General features: G+C 44.2%; 1 protein-coding gene across 4 annotated transcripts in view; it reads right to left on the bottom strand.

Moving 5' to 3' along the window:
• Window positions 1-26075, bottom strand: part of COL11A2 (collagen type XI alpha 2 chain) — a 108739-nt gene that overhangs the window by 64399 nt on the left and 18265 nt on the right. For 2 of the 4 annotated variants that reach the window (XM_033924914.1, XM_033924917.1), the window contains exons 2-9: window positions 12769-12936; window positions 10793-11003; window positions 10040-10202; window positions 8425-8556; window positions 6063-6329; window positions 4359-4514; window positions 1689-1871; window positions 89-148 (exon numbers count right to left, since the gene is read on the bottom strand). In XM_033924914.1, the coding sequence (XP_033780805.1) occupies window positions 89-148; window positions 1689-1871; window positions 4359-4514; window positions 6063-6329; window positions 8425-8556; window positions 10040-10202; window positions 10793-11003; window positions 12769-12936 (1340 nt within the window). Of the gene's footprint in view, window positions 1-88; window positions 149-1688; window positions 1872-4358; window positions 4515-6062; window positions 6330-6995; window positions 7110-8424; window positions 8557-10039; window positions 10203-10792; window positions 11004-12768; window positions 12937-26075 lie in introns of all 4 variants that reach the window. The other 2 variants (XM_033924915.1, XM_033924916.1) reach the window with 2 other exon arrangements.

The raw sequence follows: 26075 nt of genomic DNA, 5'->3' as shown, positions 1-26075 counted from the left end.
GTCTACCAAAGGAAGGGCGTGAACTGTGGCTAGCAGCAAGGCTGACGTCATGTAACTGGCTTAGAAACCCTTTCTAAAAATGACTTACTGGCTCGAAGACAGCTGGCTCCCCTTTTACTCCTTTCTGTCCTCTCGCGCCTCTGAAAGCCTGAGGAAAACACACATATAATTGCAAAGAGGGGACTAGTCAATACATGATCTGACAGAGGAACCTGCATCCTGCACATAGAGCACCTCTCGTGCCATTTGCCCTCCCTCTCCATACTGTCTACAGCTGGAGCTAAAGCAGGATGCGACCCTCCAGCGGTGAACAGCACTCCAGCTGTGCTTCTACCCACTAGGTGAAGGGGGGAGCACAAGTGCATGACCTGATATGAGTTCACAAAAGAGCAGCAGGCCTGGCTTCACCATGCTCCCATGATGCCTCCAGACCCTGATGGCTGGAGGCAGTTGTCCTTGCTTTCTTCTGCAATTCCAGCCCGAGATTGTTCAACTGTCCCTCCATCCTATTGAATCTTAGCATGCTCTAACCCTCAGAATATCAGGAGGGGGAGGCAGAAGGCGCATCTGTTTTTCTTCCATACAAAGTTCAACAACCCCATTCCAAGCTTAGTAGCCACTAAGAGGCTTTCAAAGTATTAAAATTGTAACCAGAAGAATGATGACATCATCTGACGGGAAGTTGTCTGTACATGCATAAACCTTATAACACCAAGACAAATCCCATTCCATCATAATGACATCATTCATCCAAGAGGCCAACAGAATGCCAGTCACAACTGCGGTTCTTCCAGTAGACCACATTGTTGCACACCATCATTGGAGTCTTGGAGGTTAAATCATTATTGCAGTAGTTAATGAGTGCATGATGCATCATTAAAGCAGGTGTTGATGCCATCATAACATCCAAGAGGGCATTTAATCTAAATGGCTTCTGGATTGTTGATGATATCAACCACAAGGATACCATCACTGCGGTCACTGTGGCTTCACAGCGAGGCAGTGTCACTGATTCCAAGGTGAAACCTTGTGAAGGTCAGATGACCTTGAGAGAGCTCAGGACCATGTCAAAGCGCTCAGGGGCGATGCATCACACAGGAAAGATGTACCTTAGATTGACAGATGGAGCTCAGAAATCCCCCTTTCCCCTGCCCTTCCAGAAAAGAAGTAGGAGAAACATGAAGATAACATAAAATCTAGTGCTGTAAACAGGAAGTGACATCTTCAAAAGGGAAGCAGATCAACACACAACCTCAAACAGAGGGGAGGAAAGCGAATATGGACAAACAAAGCACAGTGGATGACATAACAGTTAATGACTGCTTCATACAGAAGATGAGGTCACGTCACAAGAAAGATGTGTAACATGTCACAAGATGGACAAGAAACAAGCATAATTACCAGAGAAACATGATACCGCACAAGAAGATGACTTTACGCAAAAGGGTGGTGACACTAAGGGGAAGAGAATTTCAGATACATAAAAATAAAGAATAGCATGAAAGGAAATGACCTCGTCCAGAAGTCTAAACATGAAAGAAAAAATAAAACAGTCAAGGGGGATAGGATATTATATTAACATCCCTTATTTATGACTTCTGAACCTTGTTGGAAGGCCATATTTATACTAGAACTAAAGACAGTTTTGCTGTTTGTTCCCTCCCCCATCCCTTATGAAGACAACTTACACCTCCACTCTCAGGGGTCTCTGCAGAGAGGGCAGGGCCCAAATCCACGTGCTCAGTTCCTTCATTATAATCCTTATAGATGTACTGATAATCATGCCCAGCCGTGAGGGTCTCCTCTCCAGTGATGTACTCCTCTGTGAACCCCTCATCACCTTTAACTACCGGAGCTACAGTCAGCTCCTCCTTCCAGAAGAATGGCCAAACAGGAAGAAAGAGAAACAAAGCCATAGCAAAGTTAGTGAAGGCTCTGTATAGATTTTCCATCATGATGTGTTGGGACAGAGGAAAATAATCTGAAGGAGAGAGGTTACGGCACTCAGTATGCTTACTCATCTATTTCTTGTTCGATTGATAGATTCATTGTTGGAGGGACAAGAGAGATAGCCTGAAAGTTGTTTTATTGTTTAGACAAATGGTGAAGTAAAGAGACTAGAAGCATGAGTGGCTGTGAGACAGATGGACATGTAAAATAATGGGGAGATATCAAGGTCATAGGACGAAGTAATTGAGCAGTGAATTAATAGAAAGGTTGAGAGGTCATTGTAGGGTGAACTGACAGATGGGTGTGAGTAAAGGTTGGCCAGAAAGGTTCACCTGAGAATGGACAAACGCTGCATCCGAGGGTTGGAGATACATGTTGTCAGCCTAGCTATCGCTACCATTCAGCATTTTCAGTTGGCATTACTTATGTCAGCGAAGGCCTATGGGAAATTATATCAATCTGACTCTGGCATGGGAATGCAGATAGACCCTGAGGGCAGGGAAACTGTTTTAAGTATCCCTGATATGTTTCAAGTAGCCCTGATTGAATCATGACTAGCTAAAAGGTGTTAATGTCTGATTAAGAGGGTGCTTAGGACTATGGGTCCAGTTGCACAGATCAAGAAGATAGGCTGCTTGAATGGGACAAAGAAGCCAGAGACTAATCCCATCTCCATGCCTGCAAGTATCACACCCTCCTTTATCAATTAAATTAACCATTGTTTCAAACAGTTTACAAATTCTAAACAGAAAGATACTGGGACATACAATAATTTCTATATTCAGAATAAGATTCCAAGGTATAAAAGCCTCCTCTCTGCTCTATCAAGCTATCTATCTATCTCTTGGCTCTTGGCTCTCTTGTCCTTTCTTTCTCTCTCTCTCTGGCTCTCCCTAGAACTTCAGACTCTCGGTCTCTTTGTCTCTGAACTATGTAAGGCAGGGAAACTGCTTTGCTCTCTGCTTAATTGTAATGCTTAATTATTGTAATGCTTCAGAATATTGCTTTTCTGTAAGACTATTTCTATAATATATTCTTTATGCAATCACCTCTGGCTGTGCCTCTTTGATTCTACTTCCTGGTGAGTCTTCAGTGAGGGAACTGAACCTGGGACCGGGCGTTTGTCAGGGCGCCTCTCACTTAACCCCTATCACCTAATATTGTGGGGGCCACTAACAAACCTGACACATGTGAAGATGAGTGTTCTGATGGATGGACAGATTGACAGTACAATGGGATTGGCAGCAAGAGAGAGATGGCAGCTTAGCTTGATAAGAAGAGAATGGATAACTGATTTGAGAGCCAGGGATGGCTTCTGAGCACCAAAGATTAATATGAAAATAAAACTTGATGATGGGTTGGTTAATCAATAAAGATTTATGAAGGATGATCAAACAGACTTATAAGATAATAGATGTCTGCCACTGGATTTCTTTGGTGGCCTCAAGCCTTAACCGATTCAACTATAACTAGGTAATACCAATATGGATCATCTGGGTCACACACAGCTGTGATGGCACTTTGTGAACAGATATTATTGTATGAGTTGAGGTTTGTAGACAGTATTCTCCCTCATGCTCCAATCATTACAAAACTTTAACCTCTTGTGTCCAGGAGAAAATCCTCACATCATAACAGTGTTATGAGAGCACTTTCTAATAGGTCATGAGGGGGGAGAACCTATGTTGGGCAGAAACAAGGTTTTACCTCTTCCAACCTATGAAGAAAGCAGAGATGAGAAGATGGCTACTAAGTCTTCAGCAGTAACAAGTGCATGCCAGTGGGGTGGGAGGTTATCTTACTCAAGTCAACCTAAATAGCCAGACCTGGCTTTATATGCATGGAGGTGTAATCTTAGTTTCTTTGAGGGATCTGATGCATTGACTTGGGTTAAGAGATGATGAAAAGAATCAACTTGATGGGGATGAGTGGAGATTGTTGTGTGTGGTGAAGAATGAAAGAATATTTAGAGGCAATATATTGTATCTAAGTTATAAAGGCATTATATGTACCTTTATGAAATTACCCCATGTAAAGTAGAGTGCACACATTTACACATTCTGAGGCACATATCCATGTATTTAATAAAATACATTTATAGGTGCCAATGATGTCCCTCTCTGCCCATTCTCTAACCCTGGAATGCCGGTGTATATTGATTAAAAATAGGTGCTACGTTTCTGTGTGCCAGCTTTGTACATGATTACAGTCTTGGATAACTTCATAAGAGCACACCTGAGTTCTTAAAATACTGTTCAACTCACTTAAATCCCCAAAAGGACAGTAGAACATAGATCCAAACCATCAATTGCCCCTATGGTCAGTTGAGGACAGCTCTTTCCCCCTTTCCATCATGGTTCCCTTCCTCCCGTACCACCCTGGGGATTCCCAGTTCACAATAAAGTTACCTCTGTGACAACCTGAGGGGTAGAAGGGTGGGAAGGTGGGACTTCATGCGTCAACTCTTCTCCCCAACCTCCATTCGCCTCCTCCTCAGGAGCTGGTGCATAACGGGCTTCCTCTTCCACCGCTGGTAAACTCTCAGTTGGGACTAATGCTAGGTCCTGAGCAGGGAGGCGGGAAAAGTGTATGCAGGAAAAAGGGGGTGGAGCCCAACGAAGACAGCAAATTAGAGAATCAATGCAGGCATAAAAGAAATAAGAGACAAGCATTAATAGTAATCTTTAGTTTCACTCCCCACGCTGGGAAGGAAAGCTGTAGCAGAAGAGCCATGCATAACTCATGGTGGATCCTTGTTATCTTCTGAGGAATGATAACAGATCACTCATGAAACATCCTCTATGGGCTGGGGGGAGAGGAAGGAATTATTTCCACTGTATAGCGGCAGCACATTCAGGAATGAATTCTAGACAAAGAAACAAAGCACACCTTGGTCTCTATATCTGCCAACAAGGTGTGACTTCATTTAGTTTTTATGTTCACACATTTGTTTTCTGTTTGAGATGAAGAGATTTGAGAATTTAGAACTTTCCATCTAGGCCCAAGGTCCAAAGGGAGGGGAAGAAGAATGGGAAAGCAGTGCACTATACTTTGGAGGAAAGGCGAGAGAGGGGAGATATGATAGAGACATTTAAATACCTATGTAATATAAATGTGCACGAGTCGAGTCTCTTTCACTTGAAAGGAAACTCTGCAATGAGAAGGTATAGGATGAAGTTAAGAGGTGATAGGCTCCAGAGTAATCTGAGGAAATACTTTTTTGTAGAAAGGGTAGTAGATGGGTGGAACAGGTGGTGGAAACAGAGACTGTGTCTGAGTTCAAGAAGGCCTGGGATAGGCACTTGGGATCTCTCAGTGAGAGAAAGAGATAATGGTTACTGCAGATGGGCAGACTAGATGGGCCATTTTGCCTTTATCTGCCATCATGTTTCTATGTTACTAATTCTCTGAGTGACCTGGAGGGGTCACTTTATCTCCCTGTGCCACAGTTCTAATCCCCGGTTCTGTCTCTGAATCTGTGTGATCTCTGGGTAGGTCCCTGTGCCTTTGTTCTAATCTTCTGCTCTGTTACTGCCTCTCTGTGACCTCTGGGTGGGTCACTATCTCCTCATACCACAGTTCTAATCCCCAATCATATGTTATACTGGGGGAAAGGGTGTGAGATTACTTTTCCAGTACTTTGAGGCCCAGCTGAAAACATGATGTTCATCTTAATTCTGTTTTCCAATGTACATAATTAACATTCTTTTTTATTTTTAGGGGGGTGAGGAGAGGGATGGTACTGGGAAAGGTCAGAATGGGACCTTAGATCTTGATTTCTTTAGTTTTGGCTTTCTGGGCAAGATCTTTAGTAAAATCAATCAGAGACATTGTCAATTTGACCAAATGCGTTAGAATCTGACCATGTATCATATAGGCAGAGGCATTTGAAGGAAACGTTCAATTAATGCATTAATGGGAGGGGTTTATATCCGGTCAGCTTTGAAAGAGAGATGTTGGTGTTTTGCTTCACTTGAAAGGGATCCATTCAGTGGAATGTGCATACAGTGGAAAGAACATGGAGCAGGGTGTGAAGGGAGAGTAGATGAGCTGCCATCTCAGTGTATGGTAGATCTCATGGGCTAGATCTACATACGCTGTTCTTGCTCTACCTGCTGGTAGCCGTTGCTTTGCTTTCTCTGTGTGCTGCCAGCGCTGGCGGAGGCCTTCTTAGGCTGAGTCTTGCCCAGCGAGTTCTTGGTGGTGGGAATGTAGCGCTTAGCTGGCGTTCTGGCTGTGGCCGCAGCCTGGGAATTGCTGGCCTTGCCAGCTTTGCTTTTGCCATTGCCCTTGGTGTTGGCCTTGATGGCAGCAGGTGGAAGCTTGGGTTTCGGCTTGGCGGGCTCCTTGCGGGCTTTGGTGCCATTGGCTTTAGATTTCTGGCAGCGCAGGGTGGAAAGGCAGGCAGTGGAGAGACAGGGAACACCGATACACACAAAAACAAGATGAGAAAACAAAAAAACACGAGTGTGAACACAATGGATGATGATGGATGAACAACAGGAAGAAAGCGATGTCCAGCAGTCCAAGCACAGACCTACATTAATGCTTTCTAATCTGGCCACTGGTTAAATGAAGAGCCACCCACCTAAGCCTCCATACAGATCTTAACCTGCTCCCTTCTCTCATCTCTCATCAACCTAGAGCTTCCTTACCTAGGGAAATGATCTTAGCCTGCATGTGAGAAGAGAAAGACTTGACCTCAAAGAAATGCAGACTAGAGCAGAGAAAAAAGTCAATACGGTCTTGATAAAGGATCGTAACTTTTCTCTGACTGTTCCAAAATTTCTCCCAAAATATGACTATGTAAAACTTATAACCAGGCCTTGTTACCCCTCTGTGGGATAGGCTGATAAGCATTAATGTACAGCAGTGTTTGTGAGTGCTGCTCACCAGCTCCTCAGATAACATGTGAAGACAAAGTGACTAACTCGAGGCATGAGGTGGAAGGAGGAAGACACCAGGTACTGACGGATATACTGAAACACAGATAGAGAGGTCTTGGATGTCCACCTCTCATCCTGCCACTGCTGGCAGGATTTTACCTGTTTAGTCAAGACTCCCTCGGAGGTCTGCACAGCTGTGGCTACCGTCCCTCCCTCCTTATTGTCATAATAGTAAGAATAGTCATAATAATATTCCATCTCTTCCTCAGCGTACTGACAGGAAGGCAGCGGAAGTGCAAGGACAAGGCAGGGAAAGAAAATAGAAAAGCAGAGACAGTCACTCCAAAATAGGCTGGAATATTGAGGCAGTGAGCAGTGAGAATCCCAACTAGGATTCTCCAGTACCACACACATGTCACTGTTCAACATCTCCTCATGTTCCTTTCATATCTTTCCCATCCTCCCTCCTTCCTCCTTCTCCTTCTCCCTCTCCCTTCTCCCCTCACACATCATTACCCAGTGTCTCCTCTGTATCTTATCCATGCTCCCTCCCATCTCCCTCATATCTTTCAGTCTCCCCTTATACATCATTATCTTCTCTGTTTCCATCCCTCTTGCCCTTTATCCGCCTCTCACACATCATTATCTAGTGTCTCCTCCATGCGGCCTCCATCTCCTTCCTTGCCTCCCCTCTCTCTCCTCTGCTCTTCTCCTCTTCATCCTCTCCTCATGCATCTTTATCCACTGACCTTCCATGTTTTCTCTACCTACTCTCCCACACCCTCTACTTCTTGTCCTTTCCCTTCTCCCTCCTCTCACGTATCATTATATAGTGTCTTCCCATATCTCTTTCAGCTGGAGTGGCAGCACTTTGTGCATGGAAGTCATCGCATATACTCAGATGGCATGGAAATGCTCTGACCCTCAGTGGTGGAAGTGGAAGAGTAGGTGAGTGTGGCAGTAAAAATTCAACACAATTCATGGACAAGAAAAACATTTATTACAGTCAGAAATTTCTGTAAACAGTTGTCCAAGGCAGGAAGGAGAAACAATTCAGAGGAAAACAGGGAAGGGGAGAAGTTAGAGGTTACAGGCTGCTGGGGATTTGGTGGGTTTGGGGGAGACAACTACACACTCAGGAAGACAGAGAAAGAGAAACTGTTGGGTACTTAGGAGGGAGGGAGAGATCATAAAGTATCCAGGAGAATCAGAGGGGCAGAGACTGCAGGGCTTCTGGGAAACATAGAAGAGCGTCCAGGAGACAAGGAGACCACCGAATAGCCAGGAGAGAGATAGGAAAAAAGTTTGTTCAAGTCTATACCATCTTCACAAACTATGCAAGAGAGGGGGTATGAGACTACTAAGGTAAGAGACTGAACAGCATCCCCATGGGGTATCCAGGAGAGGAAAGGGTCAGACTACCGAGGTCAGGTACTCTACCATCCTTATGGGGTATCCAGGCGAGGAAGGGGTGAGGCTACAGAAGTCAGATACTCACACCAACCCCACAGGACATGGAGAGAGGGTAGAGTAAGGTTACAGAGGTCAGATAATGGGAAGAGGGAGTAGTCAGAGGTCAGATACTTACATCATCCTTGCGTTTGGGGTCCTGGGCCTGCGGGGTGTCTTGGAGAGGGGTATCACAGTCTGGGCTATAACGTTCACAGTAATCATACGCAGCCTGAGCATTGGACGAGATTAGGAGCTGCTGGATATCACCCTGATGGGAAAGGAGAATGAAGAATAACACCAATGTTTCCTCCAAGACTTTACAGTGAGCCCTACTCATATGCATGTCATTTTTGCAAGTGGGTCCTGTGCTGTTTATATATTTGTATTCAGGCTGCTCCCCCCCCACACACACCCCACTTCTGTGAGCTGTTTCTACAAAAATGCTGCCACCTGCTTCCTCTCACTTTGGAAAACCTCCTCAGTCAATAGCAAGCTGTCTCATCTGGAAGGAAAGAGACAAGTACTGGAAGCAACAGATAACACCAGGTAACAAAGCAATCCAAAATAGGAGCTCCAGAGTTTATTAATACAATATGCCTGTTGTGGCCACATTTCACCTAATAAAGCCACTGTTGGAAACAGGATACTGGGCTTGATGGACCTTCAGTCTGTCCCAGTATGGCAACTCGTATGTTCTTATGTGAGCCAAGTATAGGACATCAAGCCATTGTGACATCACTACTGAGGTTGGCTCTTAGGCATTGGTGGAATAAGGCATTATGACATCATAAGCTCAGCTCGAATGTTGCTACTCTTTGGGTTTCTGCCAGATACTTGGGACCTGGATTGACCACTGTTGGAAACAGGATGTTTTGCTTGATGGAACGTCGGTCTGTCCCAGTATGGCAATTCTTATGTGAGCCAAGTATAGGACAACCAAGACATTGTGACATCACTGATGAGGCTGGCTCTTAGACATTGGCGGAATGAGGCATTATGATATCACAATCTCAGCTCTGGAATGTTGCTGCTCTTTGGGTTTCTGCCAGGTACTTGGGACCTGGGTTGGCCACTGTTGGAAACATGGCCATATAAGGTATATTTTATTAATAAACTTTAGAGCATCTGTTTTGCACTTCTTTGTTTCCTGGTTCTACTGGTATCTATTGTTTTTACTGGAAGATATCCTCATTTTATAGAAGGAAAGTTGTCTCTCACCTGCAAGATCTCCCTGTTCTGTACTGGAGAAATTTCTGCTTCACTGGAAGCCCTTCCCACTCTATAGATATGAAGAGACTCTAAGATTCTGCTCCCTTAAAGACTTAAAGAGACCTCTAGTGGCTCTACTTAAGAAGTGCACTTGACTTTTACATACTTCCACAGCTTGCTCTTCAAACTCTAGATTGAAAATGGTAGGAGGAGTCACCCTTTTGGAGGGAAATTGTCCTGGTATAAAGCACCAGCCCAATTTCAAATTCCCTTGTCCTTGGCTCCAACTTCCTCAACCATAGTACTATGCAAGACCTCTTTGTTCTAAAGATGGAAAACTATCTCTCACCTAGGGACTTTCTCATTCTAGAGAGGAAAGCTATCTTTCACCTGGACGTCTCCTCATTCTAGAGATGGAAAGCTGTCTCTCACCTGCAAAACCACTTCATTCTAGAGACAGAAAGCTATCTGTCACCTGCAAGACCATCTTGATCTAGAAATGGAAAGATGTCTCTCACCTAGGGCCTTCCTCATTCTCTCACCTGGAAGACCTCCTGATCCAGAATTCGTTTTCCGAAGACAGTGATTCCCTTGGTGCTGATCACGGCGTTGTTGCTACGTAACAGGGGCTTGGTGACTTTCTTCTTACAGTCCAAGATCAGTGTGACTTTCTTCTTCTGTACACTGATCGCAATCCGGTGCCACCTGGGGAGAGAGCGTACTGGAACATAAGAGAGACAGACAGACAGGGGCACAGGCTGATACTGAGACAGGAGGTGCAGCAGAGAGAGGGAAACACCATTAGGCACATAGTGATATGGATATACAGAGAGCCAGTGGTCCATAATCAAAAGATTAATACCATAAAATCAATAAAATTCTTCTCACCCGCCTCGTGGGGTAGGATTTTCAATTGTATCTGCTTACCACAATCGTTAGTGTTACCTAGAAAAATATGTGTGGATAACTGCAGCCACATGTTTTTTATGGCTCAATTTAACCATCTAGGGGGAATTCTATCAGAGTCACCCAACCTGCTTATAACAACCTGGACAAAAGGGAGAGACAACTAATAACATCTGGTACAAGAGGCAAAGAGACAAGTAAAAACAGACAGCATGAGAGGGAGAGAAAGGTAATAAGAGACAGATAACAGTGAATATGAGAGGGAGAGACTGTACAAGAAGGAGAGACAGCTAATAATAACCAGCACAAGAGAGAGAGCTAGGTAATAACAGAAAGTATGAGAGGGAGAGATGATGAAGAGAGAGACATGGAGTCCCTACTGTACTAACTTGCCATCGGCGAGGTTGATCCCCCTGAAGAGTGGATAATCCTCGGGGGCAGGTTTCCCTGTTTGGTCCTCATATAGGAAGACGGGGGAGCGTCCCAGCTCGAGCCCTAGCTGCTGGGTCCCATGCTCATTATAGAGGGACAGGAGGAAGGATTGAATGCCAGCCTTCGCCTTCACCAAGGTCATGATGGAGAAGTCCTCTGGGAATTTACCTGTGCCAGAAAAAAAATGGACATGTTTTAGGTTCATGAAAATATAGGGGCCAAAGGAGGTGACCTCATGATGTTCTCTGAATCCTAAAGTCTCCTAACTGAATAAACTCCCCTGAATAAGACTCTAGTGAGACCTCATCTAGAATATTCTGGAGACTGCACCTTCAAAAAGATATAAGCACAATGGAGTCGGTCCAGAGGTCTTTGTCATATATCATGTGAGAACATACTTTAACATTTCAATACGTATACTTTGGAGAAAAGGCAGGAGAGGGGAGATAAGCTAGACATTTAAATACCTACGTGGCATAAATGCGCATGAGGCAAGTTTCTTTCAGTTGAAAGGAAATTCTGGAATGAGGGAGGGCGTAGGTTGAAGGTGAAAGGGGATAGACTCAGAGGTACCCTCAGAAAATTATTTTTCACAGAAAGGATGGTAAATGCATGGGACGGCCTCCTGGTGGAGACGAAAAGTGTATCTGACTTCAAGAAAGCTTGGAATGTTGGATCTGTAGGGGAGAGGAGGGGATAGTGGATTGCTTAGTTAGGCAGACTAGATAGGCCCATATGGTCTTTATCTGCCTTCATTTTTCTCTTTCGTTCTTTTTAATCCTGCATGAGACCTTTGGACCCTCTGGGGTCAATATCAAAGTAATTTAATTGGTCAGGGGAGGCTCCTACCAGATTAAATTGTCTGTGCTGGGCTATCCAGTGAAATTCAGTGGAACTTAACCGGACAGTGCTGATAAATTAGGGCTACCAGACGTCCGGATCTCCCCGGACGGCTTTTCAAAACCTGGCACATTGTCCGGATTTTGAAAAGCCTCCTCTCAATCGCATCGGACAGGAGGCTATCCATGCATGTGTGGGTGTCACGCGATGACTCCCTCCTGCCCAACCAAAGCAGGCAGTGGGGGGCGGAGCTAGGGCGGGACTGAGGGCGGGTCTAGGGCATCCAGATGTTACAGTTGTCCTACATCCAGGAAAACCCAGACATGTCCTCTTTTTAGAGGACTTTCTGGGTGCCCGGAGGGATTTCCAAAACCTGGCAGTCTGTCCAGGTTTTTGGAAGTCTCCGAGCTCGGGGCCACGTCTGGAGGCCCTCTGTGCATGCACGGATGTCAACGCGATGATACCGTATGCATGCGTGTGACATCATTTCGTCAATGTCCATGCATGCGCAGTGGTCCTCCAGATCTTGGGGCAGGAGACAGGAAGTTTGGCTGAGGGTGGGGCAGGGCTGGGAGCAGAACAGGGCGGGGGCAGGCTTCCTCTGGCAATCCTATGCTACATATCCCTTCTAAACTGGCAATGGTTGAGGCAGTCTGGAGGTGGAGCTAGCATTTATCCAGATAAGTTAACCAGGTAAATTGGATCACATAAAACACAGTCCTAGCTTTATTCAGTTTCTCCTTTCTGGTTAAAGGCTTGATATTGGAAGAAGGAGTGGCTTAGTGATTAGAGCTACAGCCTCAGCACCCTGAGGTTGTGAGTTCAAATCCCATTCTACTCCTTGTGACCCTGGGCAAGTCACTTCATCCTCCATTGCCCCAGGTATGGAGCCCATTGGGAAAATGCTTGAGTGCCTGATTGTAAAGCAGTTAGATAACCAGATAAGTTCTGGCTGTCAACATATAACTGGTGTTAATAATATCTGGGCATAAAACTAAAGAGCTAAAAAATTGCTGATCGCTACTGGCTAAATATTTACCCCTCTGTCTTTAATAAAAAGTCAGTCCATCCCCCCTACTGTGCCACCACGTACCTGAGAAGATTTGCTTGCTGGGGGCGCTGATCTGCGCTGTCTTGGATATCCTATAGGCAACATCAGCGCCAGCCGTGGCTCGCCTGCTGGGGCAGAAGCCTGTTGTTTTCTTCACTCCTTCGGGTTGTGTGTGTAACTGCAGCACTTTCAGGACATCCACGGGGTCAGCTGTGGGGGGTAAGAAGAAGCAGAAGGGTGAGGAAGGGGCGACGTACCTCTCATCTAGACAGAGAGAGACATACTCGGGAGAGCAAAACAGACACAGGACGATTCTACAACTTAGAATTAGAGATGTTTGAACACCTCCTTGCTGGCTGTGAAGTTCAGAAGGCTCAGTCAGATACAGGAAAAGTCAATAAAAAAAGCAAGTCTCGTCTACTGGGAATTGTGCAAATGATGCTGATCCAGAAAAACAATGGAATCACAACCCTTTGAAAACTGGAGAATGAAGAGGTTGTGTTCACCTGGGACGTTCCTATTCGTGCCAATAAAATGCTCCATGGGAGGAAAACAGATATTGTGCTACAGGAGAAAAACACAAGAATGGCATTGATAATGGAGGTACAGCACACAGAAAGGGATCAAAATGCACAGAAAAATCAACGACGCCCACAAAAGAGTGTACGCGCCAACAGAACTGGGACCGATGATTCTTCTTTATTCACTGAAAAGACCCGACACTGCCAGTGTTTTGGCTCTTGGCCTGCATCAGGGGTCTCTTAAGATGTCTGCCATACAAATTCTTTACAAAAGTAGGCCCGATGGAGTGATTATTCTGTGAATCATGTGACGAGGGAGAAGGTCCTCAGCTCGCAAGAAATTAGGTGAGAAGCTTTTGCTCTAAGATACATAATAATAATCATACTGGGTCAGACCAAAGGTCCATCCAGCCCAGTCTCCTGTTTCCAACCGTGACCAATCCAGGTCAAAAGTATCTGGCAAAAACCCAAATAGTAGCAATATTCCAACCTCTCTGTTATATGATTGTGTATGTATGTTGGAACTCGCTTAGTTATAGGCGGGCTATAAGCTTTTTAAATAAGTAAATAAAATAAATCTCAAAGAGTAAGCAAGATTCCGGACCCCCAAAGAGTTGCAACATTCCATGCGGAATCCCCAAAGAAAAGCAGCATTCCACGCTACCGATCCCAGGACAAGCAGTGGTTTCCCCTCAACAGCAGACTATGGACTTTTCATCCAGGAACTTGTCCAAACCTTTATTTAAACCCATCTAGTTAACTGCTTTTACCACAACCTCTGGCAACGCATTCCAGAGCTTAACTATTCTCTGCGTGAAAAAAAACATTTCCTTCTATTGGTTTTAAAAGTATTTCCCTGTAACTTTCCCTTTGGCGTAGCAATGAGTAGGCCCAGGCCCACCCAGTAGCAGCATATCTACAGTTAAAAACTCCCCAAAATCTCTTCTGCCACATACCTTTTAGAGAGCTGATCTTCGGCGGCAGCGAGTAGCGTGACTGATAGGCATCACTCACGCCAGTCCCACAACCTTCCTTCTGACGCAACTTCCTGTTCCGCCTAGGCAGAGTACGTCAGAAGGAAGGCTGTGGGGCAGTCACAAGTAGCATGCATCAGTGGGCGGAGATCAGCTCTCTAAACGGTATGAAGCACGCTGGGGGGTTTGGCTTGCCTGGGTGGGATAGGGGTAGCTTGCTTGCTGCACTTCTTTGAGGGAGTAAACAGGCAGATAGACAAGGGTGACCCGGTCGACATTTTATATCTGCATTTTCAGAAGGCGTTCGACAAGGTCCTGCATAAATGACTACTTCAAAAAATTGTGAGCCATGGAATCGAAGTTGAAATACTCACGTGGATTAAAAACTGGTTGGCGGATAGGAAACAGAGTGTGGGAATAAATGGACAATACTCGGACTGGAAAAGTGTCACAAGTGGAGTGTTGCAGGGTTTGGTGCTTGGACCCGTGCTCTTCAATATATTTATAGTCAAATATATTTTATTGAGCTCTTCGAGAAAACCAAACAGAGATACAAAACAAAATGTATACAACTCAACAGTTTGTATTACAAATCCCCGTCCCCAAACTTCGAGCTACCCCACCCCGCCCCCCAAACCAACCCCTACCAGACCTCCCCCCCTCTTGGTCCTCCTTCCAAGTACAACAGTAAATACAAAATGAGACAGGCATACCTCTTCAATATATTTATATACGACCTGGAAATTGGTACGACGAGCAAGGCGATTAAATTTGCAGACGCTACAAAGTTATTCAGATTAGTGAGGACGCAGAAGGATTGCGAAGAGCTGCAATGTGACATAAACACGCTCGAGAAATGGGCCGCAACATGGCAAATGAGGTTTAGCGTGGATAAGTGTAAGGTGATGCATGTCGGTAAGAAAAATCTTATACACGAATACAGGATGTCTAGTGCAGTACTTGAAGAGACCCCCCCCCAGGAAAGAGACTTGGGAGTACTGGTCAACAAGTCAATGAAGCTGTCTACGCAATGCGTGGTGGCAGCGAAAAGGGTGAACAGAATGCTAGGAATGATTAAGAAGGGGATCACAAACAGATTGGAGAAGGTTAACATGCCACTGTACTGGGCCATGGTACGCCTCCACCTGAAATACTGCATCCAGCACTGGTCGCCGTACATGAAGAAGGACACGGTACTACTCGAGAGGGTCCAGAGAAGAGTGACTAAAATGGTTAAGGGAATACTTCAGTTTGTATATGATTTGTTATTCCCTTTTGTATTTTGATAAAACTTTCAATAAAATTTCATGGAAAAAAAATAAAATAAAATGGTTAAAGGACTGGGGAAATTGCTGTACAACTGGGCCTCTTCTCCCTTGAAAAGAGGAGACTGATAGGGGACTTGATCGAAACATTCAAAATACTGAAGGGAATAGACTTAGTAGATAAAGACAGGTTGTTCACCCTCTCTAAGGTAGAGAGAACAAGAGGGCACTCTCTAAAGTTGAAAGGGGATAGATTCTGGACAAACGTAAGGAAGTTCTTCTTCACCCAGAGAGTGGTAGAAATCTGGAACGCTCTTCTGGAGGCTGTCATAGGGGAAACACCCTGCAGGGATTCAAGACAAAGTTAGACAAGTTCCTGCTGAACAAGAATGTGCGCTGTTAGGGCTAGACCCAAATAGGGCACTGGTCTTTGACCTAAGGGCCACATGCTTCAAAGGACTGCTGAGCACTGGTCTGACCCAGCAGCGGCAATTCTTAGGTTCATATAGGGGACATGACTGAAACATTCAAGATACTGAAGGGAACAGACTTAGTAGATAAAGACAGGTTGTTCACCCTCTCCAAGGTAGAGAGAACGAGAGGGCACTCTCTGAAGTTAAAAGGGGATAGATTCCGTACAAATGTAAGGAAGTTCTTCTTCACCCAGAGAGTGGCGGAAAACTGGAACGCTCTTCTGGAGGCTGTTATAGGGGGAAACACCCTCCAGGGATTCAAATAGGGGAAAACACCCTCTAGGGATTCAAGACAAAGTTAGGCAAGTTCCTGCTGAACCGGAACGTACGCAGGTAGGGCTAGTCTCAGTTAGGGCGCTGGTCTTTGACCTAAGGGCCGCCGCAGGAGCAGACTGCTGGGCACGATGGATCACTGGTCTGACCCAGCAGTAGCAATTCTTATGTTCTTATGAGACACCAGAGCTGCCTCACCCTGGTGGGAGAGGGAGAGATCTGCCCACCCAAAACTGGATGTCTGGCTAGGCCCCAGCTATATCTTTAACAATTACATTGGCTGCCAGTCGTTTTCAGAATTCAGTATTAAGCAGTAATGATTTGTCATCAATTCCTGTATGGTTTTATACCTGAATCATTCAAGAGCAAGATGACCAATTATTCACCTAAATAGATCCCCGCGTTCCGAAAACTCAGCCTTATTGAAAACAAATGTTAATCCAAAATATGTTGAGGCCAGTAAAATGGCCAATGACGACAATGTTGTTAAAAGGGCAGTTTTAGAACATTACTTAAGACGCAGTTATTTGTAAACGCCTTTTTCTAGATGATTCTTTATGACTGCTGCTGGTTGAAGAATTTTCCTATGATTCTTTGTATAAGCTTTTCGGCTTTCATTTTTATAGTTGATTTTCTGAGGATTATTTGTTCATGTCTGTCTGATCTTATTTGTTTTATGACATTATATAAACCGTTTAGGTTTAAACGGTATAGAAATGTTTTAAATAAATATATATATATATCTAATCTAATCCTTAGGTTTGTATACCGCATCATCTCCACGTTCGTAGAGCTCGACGCGGTTTACAGTAGGAGAAATAGGAAGGAACTACAACAGAGGGTTAGAGGTAGAAGTGGGAAGAAAATTTAGAGGACTTGGGATGCCAAGATATAAGAGTTTCCTTGATTCCTAAGTTGGAGGGAGACTTACATTTTTTGAGAAAAGCCAGGTTTTCAGATGTTTGCGGAAAACTTGGAGGGAGCTCAAGTTCCGAAGAGAGGAGGTAAGGTTGTTCCAGAGCTCAGTGATTTTGAAGTGGAGGGAGGTCCCTAGCTTTCCTGTGTGGGAAATGCCTTTTAGCGAGGGGAAGGATAGTTTTAATTTGTGGGAGGATCTGGTGGTATTAGGGTTTGAGGAATTCCAAGAAAGAGGGATAAAGGGAGGGAGGATACCATATAGGATTTTGAAAGTTAAACAGGCGCATTTATAGTGGACCCTGGCGATTATCGGAAGCCAGTGGAACTTGGCCAGGAGCGGGGAGACATGGTCAAATTTACTTTTATATATATATATATATATATATATATATATATATATATATATATATGTGTTACATATTCTGAATCCAGTAGGAACTCTCTTTTGGCACAATGCAAGAACTATGGCAGGAGTTAGCAATGCATTTGAGAGCCTGAGATCACACACTCCGCATACCCTGGCTTAGGAGTGAGGTTCTTGTCATGGTTTATACAAAACATTTCTTTGTTTGTTTTTTTTCAGCAAATCCCTGATGAAGCGTATCAGCGAAACAGGGAACCCTGTCGGATTATGCTAGCGGCTATATTGGAGTAGCTGCTATGCTCTGAGTTTTTCTCCGATGGAGTGATTTTCTCCTGCTTCCAAGCCTCAGGATTACGTTTAACGGATTGAGAAGTCATTAAGAAGACAGAAATTTTCAGATAAGTGACTTTATTGAAAATTTTGAAATAGAGACTTGAAATTGACTGTTATTGTTTTTTTAAAGTTATTGTGAAATTGCGTCTTCAACTTTTTGGGAGTTTTTGTGACCGAGGATGTGTCTGCTGGTTTCAAGTGATATTTGTAACCAGCTTGTCTATGTGGGTTGCTGTTTGGATAGCCCCTATTAGACACTGAGGTCTTTTCTCCCTTTTAGTTAAGTTAAGTGACGTTATCCTGAACATTTTGAGGGTGTATTTTTGTGGATATTTATACAAAACAAACCCATTTGGAGACTCTGCCTTAAGAAAACAGATCACCAAGAAGGACGTGGTGGAAACATACAGAAAGAGATTCCTATGTACATTACTACTACTATGAATTATTTCTAGAGCAATACCAGATGTACACAGCACTGTACAGAGTCACAAAGGAGACAGTCCCTGCTCCAAAGAGCTTACAATCTAAACAGCCAAGACAGACAAACAGGATGCCATGGATACAGTTAAGGGAAAGGGTTAATCTGCTGACTGGGTTGGAGGGCAGAGGGACGTACAGAACAATCAAGCCATTGTGACATCACTGATGAGGTTGGCTCTTATTGGTGGAATGAGGCAAATATGACATCACACAATCTCAGCTCTGCTTCCCAAAGACTGAAACTCTTCACACTACTACTTCTACTATGAATTATTTCTAGAGCGCTACCAGACGTACGCAGCGCTGTACAGAGTATTAGAGATCATTTGTGGCACCCACTCAGGTGCCCGCCCCCTAATCTTGTCGCTGTCTGTGTACCCTCCTTCTAGACCCAGAAGGAATGGAGAGAATTAACAGGCACTATTTTGTTTACTTATCACGTCTGGGGAAGCAATCAGGGGAGGCCGAAGAACACCAAAATGGAATCCACACCTCCCGTTCTCTAGTAGTTCTCCAGTTGCATCTCTCCGCTACCGGCCAAGGGCCTGAGAATTCAGAAGAAAACACTTAGCTAAGTCAATTTCCTGACTAAAAGAGACACACTGGGAGAGCGGGGTTTGCCAAGAAACCCGGCCCTGGAATGTGAGAGGTCTGGATCAGTTGCGTTGGGAGCATAAAAGAAGGTTTTATGCCTGTTAAACTCATCAGGGAAGAACACCGAGAGACACAAATAAACTGTTTTAGAAAGACTGAAACGAATCCAGCTGCTGGAAGTGCTGAGGAAAGGAACGAGAGAACAGTGGTGGAGGCAATAGAGACAGTGAAGAAGGAGGAGGAGAAAGAGGTAGAGGCGGAGGCTGTGAAGGAGGGGTAATGATGAAGATGCGAGATGGACTCCAGGAGGAAGAGAGGCAGGGATGGGACAGGGAGGTGGGGATGAGGAGAGATGCTAGAGAGACTCATTGGTCACTGGAATTTAAAATAAGGTTAACAGATTTCCCCATGGCCACGCCTCCAGGCCCACCCAGTTCTGCCACGTTCCGCATGTGTCACACCCCATTTGCCCCCAAGCCCCACCCCAGGAGGCATCCACGCATGCACGTCCACGACGCAGTGATATTGCGCACTGCATCTGTGACCCAATGACATCACGCACGCTGCGTCTGCGCATGCACGGATGCCCTTTCCCGACACGATTTTGAGAGAAGCTTTTCAAAACCCGGACAAAGTCCGGAGAAATCCGGACGTCTGGTAACCCTAATTTAAAGGGAACTGAAAGGTTGGGACGCACAGATCCTGTCTGCCCAGCCCACACTAGTTCTTCAGTCACTCTTTTCTGTTCTTTCAAACCCTCCCTTTCTCCTTCCAAGTCAATTCTTGGACACCGACCCTCCTCTCATGGCTCTTACCCATATGTACACCTCCGTTGCATTACTGATGGACAAATGCTCAGAACCTATTGCCAGCACCAGATCGGATTAGCACCGGCAAAATCAGTCATGGTGCATGGGCTTGTCATGCCACTGGGGCTCGCGCGCATCTGAGAAGCTGAAAGTTACGCCGTCGGTCATTTCGCTACCATCAGGGCCTCCTAAGGTGGGTTGGTTTTCAGCGGACATGTCAGACTAATGATGTACCACCCATCTGGGCAGCAGCAGATGGGCGGTGTTGGAGGCGTAGGATCACGTCTGATGCAAAAACGGCGACAACCTCAAATTTATACTGTGCAGAAAAAAGGCCCGGCAATCTGCTTCTGTATTCTGCCATGAAAACTTAATGGCAATAAAGAGAGACATATGGCCTTTATCTGCCATCATGTTTCTATAACAATAATGCTCTATGACCTCACCATGCAAGTGTTAAGAGCCTTAGCCTATCAGAATAATGTTCTATGACATCACAATGCAGGTGTAATAAATACCCACCAAAATCAGGACCATTACAAATAGCAGTGGCTCAGTCCTGCACACACCTGGTCCTCTATTCTCTGAACCTTTACAGGGTGCATTCAGAAGAAACCTGCATTGCATTGCCTGTCAGCCAGCAAGGGACAGCATTGATGCAGACCAGCCCTGAGATGGAAGAGGAAGAGAGACAGATGCCCTATGTCCTGATATGCCAGTCTGCCCCCCCCCCCCCTGCCCTCCTGTCTCTCCTCTGCCTGATGTTCTTACTAGCTGGGGCTGGTCACTGGCAAACAGAGAGACTGTGGATGCTGTCCAGCGTGAGAAGATCTGGAGATACCATCAGCCTGAATTACTCTGAGACGTATCCCGCCATACCAGTTAATGGCCATACCAGTCTAGCACTGTAATGGAGTAGACGAACTCTGGCCCAGGCCACCCAAAATTAACTGGCCAGAAATCTGCATCAATTTTTTTGCACTGCCCTGGATCATTCTCACACACTTCCTTCTCTTTTATCTTTTCCCTCTCTGCCTTTGGTTCCCCACCACCACCACACACATACACCCCTTTTCTCTGGCAATTGAAGCATTTGTCAGCCAGGTTCTGTTTGGTGACTTCATGGAGGCAAATAACATTTTTAGATGGTCCTAAGCCAATAACCCTAATAAGCCAAGAACGAAAGGTATTCATAGAGACTGAACTACCTGCATGCTCTGAATTTTATTTTCTTCTTGTGCAGAATGACTTTCACCTGCACAAATCTCCCCCACCCCCACAAATCTCCCCCACCCCCACCCCACATATCCTCTTTTACAATTTTAGATATTGTCTAGGAAGCCCAATTTTCATTTGTTATTATTATTTTTTTTTGCCAAATGGAGATCCAGATCTCTGAAGGTGAACTGAGTCCATCGCAAACCCCCAAATCACAGCAGTCATGAGACATCTCTAAATGCAGCCAAGTTTCAAGTTTATTAAAATTTTGATTTGAACGCAATATCAAGTATTTTCAATGAGTATAACAATAATAATTTGGGGGGACAAATATAATCATTTAAAACAATAGACATACAATCATATCCATAATAAATTAGAAATACATAAGGAAGGCAGGACTAAATTACAATTGTTGAAAAAAAGAAAAGAAAAACATTGCGGGAAGAACAGCATCAGGAAGGGTATTAAAAAAATTTTTTAGGTAGGATTTGATCTAAAAGTAAATAGGACTTGGTCTAAAAGTGAATTTAGAAGATCAATGACCTGATTACAGATCTGGTTAGATTTAAGTATTTTGTCCTAAGATTGTTGATTAAAAAAAAAAAATTATCCAATCTAAGATTCATATGCATCTTTATATAGGTAACTTTTTAGTCTGTTTTTAGTCTGCCACAGTGTGGGAGACCCCCATAACTTGTAAGTTTCATGTGATATTACTATTCAATCTCTCAGGAAGCTCCATTTTTTCATGTATTCTTTACTCATGGAACTTAAATTAATATGTAACTTGTTTATGTAACTTTTCTATTTTAGGCTCCTTATCATTCGCTGACTGTCCAGCCTTCTTCCAATGTGAATCGCCTAGAAGTCGCCTGACTATGGCGGTATAGAAAAATAAAGTTATTATTATTATATTATATAACTTGATATTACATAACTTGTAAGTTTCATGGCTCCACATTGTTCTCTTCTTGATCGGGCTGAGAATTTTCAGCGGCCCCTCCTATTGTGATGTCATAATGCCTCATTCCACCAATGTGTAAGAGCCAACCTCATCGGTGATGTCACAATGGTTTGGTTTCCCTATTCTTGTGCCCATTTACTAGATGCATTTGCCTCATTGAAATGAAAAGTGTGGAATAACTTGTAAGTTTCACGGCTCCACGTCATTACCTTCTCGATTGGGCTGAGAACTTCTCAGCTACCCCTCGTATTGTGATGTCATAGTGCCTCATTCCACCACAATGTCACAATGGCTTGATTTCCCTATACTTGTGCCCATTTACCTCATTGAAACAAAGTGTCAAGAAAATTGTGGAAATAACTTGTAAGTTTGGGCTGAGAACTTTTCAGGAGGCCCCTCAGAGTTGGCTAATAGAAAATAATGTTACTGTCTTCCAGAAATTATTTGAGTTTTGAGCCAGACACCTGGTGTAGCCTTCTTGAGCCAAATGTATCATGATTCCTCTTCTGCCACAATAAAGTCCTGCTTAAAATCCCAGCTTTCCTAAAACCAGACTCTCTTTGAAAAAAACCCTTGTAGAACTAAACAATAAAATACATTTCCTGATAGCTCTTGTGCTTTGGCACGATTTTAAGCTCCAGGGGGTAGGGGCCATTTCTTATGTCATTAGTGCAGGAATGCTGTGAGATCAGTTTGCAAAGTGTTCAGGGCTGTAATTTTGTGGTTTATATACCAAAGAGTTGTAATATCACATGAACCCAGTGTTTATCGTGTATACCAACAGAATAACGGAGAAAAACGATTTTGGACAAGGGATGATGTCAAACAGGGATATATCCTCGGCAGCACGGACATGAAGAACGTCACAGTAATAGTAGACCGATTGGATGAGCTGGTTGGATCGCAAAGTACATTGAGAAGAGATTTTGAAACGTAGGGCTCCTTTTACGAAGCCGCGTTAGGAGAATAGCACGTGCTAAATTGCCACGCAAGCTAGACGCTAACTCCAACATTGAGCCGACATTAGTTCTAGCCACGTAGCTTGGGTTTAGCGCGCGTTAAAATGCTGCGTGCGCCAAAAAACGCTAACGCGGCTTAGTAAAAGGAGCCCATAGTAACACAGATCCCAGAACACAGTGACAGCATGAATTTCTTTTAGGAATTCGCGTCAGCTCTAAGATGCTGCTACTAGCGTCAGGTACTGTTGCAGGCAGCCGCACTTCAGTGAAGAATAAAGGGGAGACTTCTGTGCAGGATACAGGTAACAATTATACTCAACTCTTTTTGTTTTCTTATAGTTTAACTTTAACAAGCCATCTCCGGTGCTTTACACCCGGGCGCCTTCTGCACATTGGCCGCCAGATGGCGCCACTTTCCCACAAATAATAATAATAATAATAGTTTATTTCTTATATACCGCCAAAGCCGTAATAGTTCTAGGCGGTTTACAATAAAGAAGGGCTGGACAATCAGTGAATGGGTACAATCAGCAGATACAGATACAATTGGAACTGGTACAATAAGGATCAAATAGACGAGGTGGTGACGCTTCTTCCAGACTGTAGCTGCTGGAGATTTTTGAAGATCGTAGTCTCCAAAGGTAGGAAGAGATCTGAAGCAGAGTTGCAAAGAACTCACCCATGACATTGCCTTTTGATAATTATTAAGCTGTGCCAGTAAAAGGTTTTACCAACAGGTATAGTTAGCAGTCTACGCCAAGCTTTCCGATTAAAATCCTGGACGGTTTAAAAATGCAAAAAAAATACAGGTCACATTTTCCGGGAGGGGTGTTACCTTATTTTAATTCTTATCCACTATCAGGGTTAGCACACAGGCGATGGGACAGTGTGTGCCCAAAGTCTGAGCTCTTGTAGCAGACGTGCAGATCACAACAGAACAATTATACCTGACAGAATGACTCACTTCATTGAAAAATGCAAAACATAAACTCTAGGGAGAGAGGAAGGTGGTGTGTAGCAGTGAAGCAATGGGAATGATATATTGAAAGGGACATTTTCAAAGCCATTTATTTACCCAAGTCCCATGGGTTGCCTGAAAATTGCCCCACCCTTGCCAAGCTAATAACATTCGGAACCCACCAGTTTCTACAGTGCAGAAAATGAGCCCTTCCTAGGAACATTTACGCCAGAGGCCTAAAACCATTCAGGAACATGAGATTTGCAAATGTGAGGGAGAAAAGACCTGAAGAAGATGGTGATGGAGAGAGGAAGAGAAAGGCTCCCATTTACTATTCAGCGCTTTGGAAAAACAGTCCATGAACCCACCCAACATGAGGCCGTGAAGAGCAAACAAGCACAGTGCCCAGAAACCTTCCTCAAACATGCTAACAAAGTGAGGCATTCATAGCAAGGGAGGGATCCCCAGCTAGCAGATTGGAAGCAGATGGGGGAGAGAGGGCAGGCTAAAGCCCCAGAACAGTAGCAACTGTACCCCCATCCCGGGCTCTGACTCTCGAGACCAGCTGCAAATCTTTCTAATGATGTCCTTCAGTGTACCCAAGAGCATAGCTAACGCTGGTGCACAGTTAAGGACTTGACTAGCCTTACTGGGTTAGACCAATGGTCCATCTAGCCCAGTATTAGAGAATGACACGGTGACAAAATTCATCACCGTTCCCGTCCCCGCGGATAACCGTGGGAAATAATCCCATGTCATTTTCTAGTGTCTACTTCTACACCAGCATTCTTCAAAGCAAAGCTTGCGGGTCAGTGGTTGTGGCCAATTATACTCTGATTCTTCCCTCTCTCCTTAAAGAATGACATGAAGATGGTTTCCCGCGGTTATCCGCGGGGACGGGAACGGTGATGAATTTTGTCACCATGTCATTCTCGGCCAGTACCTCAATCCAAGTCAGAAGTAGCTGGCGAAATCCCAAATAGTAGCATCATTCTATGCCACCAATTCAAGGTAAGCAGTGGCTTCTCCCATGTCTGTCTCAACAGCAGTTTATGGACTTTTCCTCCAGGAACCTGTCCAAACCTTTTTTTAAAACCAGCTACATTAAACGCTCTTACCACATCCTCTGATAAGAGAGACATAGAGACCACCTTAAAGTAAACTGCCACACATTGTAGTATTAATTAGAAGAGATTCTCTATGCTATACAGATTTCATTCAGTGAAAGGATGGAAGGGGGGAAACCAGTCATTGCAAAACAGTGGCACCTATACCTACTGGTGAGACACAGAGCATATTAAAGGGACTTTAGCAGAGTTTCCTAAACTGTGGGTTGGAACCACAAATAGGGTCACAAAACCCATGTGTGGGATCATAATCTAGGTGAGTTCTCCATGAACTCCCGCCTACCTGCGCACCCCCACGTAATCTCAATGCTGTAATCTCCACGCTCTTTTCACTTGTATCGATAACTGCGGTATCCACATTGTATTTCTACTTTACTGTATACCGTCCTGAACCGAAAAGGTATGATGGGATATAAATAAAGCTATTATATAAAGTGCATCATTATGGTTCCTGACCCTTGGTCCATGATTGTTGATACATGGGAGAAGAGACAGTAGGTAAAGAATGGAAAGAAGCACCCCTACACAGGTATTTAAAAAAAAAAAAAAAAAAGCACGAAGGTTCACATCGCTGGGTATGGAAGCCTGGAAGAGCAGAGGGAAACTGACCAGGACAGCAAGATGAGGAAAAAGGGAGAAGTGGAACTGAAGGATGCTTTGTTTAATGAGGAGAAGAGGAAGGCGATGGTGATCAACAGAAAAACAGACAGTGGGAGGGTAGATTAAAGTGATGGAGATGGAAAAACAAAACAACAACCAGAAAAGAGAAATGTGTGGCCAGAATGGTAGAGACGAGATAAGAATTTAAAAGCAAGGAGGACCTAATATAGGCTCTGATGCTCTCAGCCTGACCACCGCAGAGGGATTGTCTATTTCTAGCTGCCAGTAATACATATTAATGACAGGCTTAATACTGCAATCACCTGCTGTGGTTCTTTATCCAAATTGCATGCAGATTTCCTTTCACTTTGTAACATAGTCTATTAATACATGTTATTTTGATTTTCGCTAAAGATAAATCTTGAGCTTCCCACAGAATCACATTCTGTCTTCAGTATTAAATGAGCATTGGTTATTTTGAATATAGAATAACTCTTAGTGGTTCAAAATTAT

The sequence above is a fragment of the Geotrypetes seraphini genome, chromosome 16, assembly GCF_902459505.1.
Source record: "Geotrypetes seraphini chromosome 16, aGeoSer1.1, whole genome shotgun sequence".
In the NCBI taxonomy this organism is placed as follows: domain Eukaryota; kingdom Metazoa; phylum Chordata; class Amphibia; order Gymnophiona; family Dermophiidae; genus Geotrypetes; species Geotrypetes seraphini.
The sequence above is the reverse complement of the archived record's forward strand: the minus strand, read 5'-3'. Positions and strand labels throughout refer to the sequence as shown.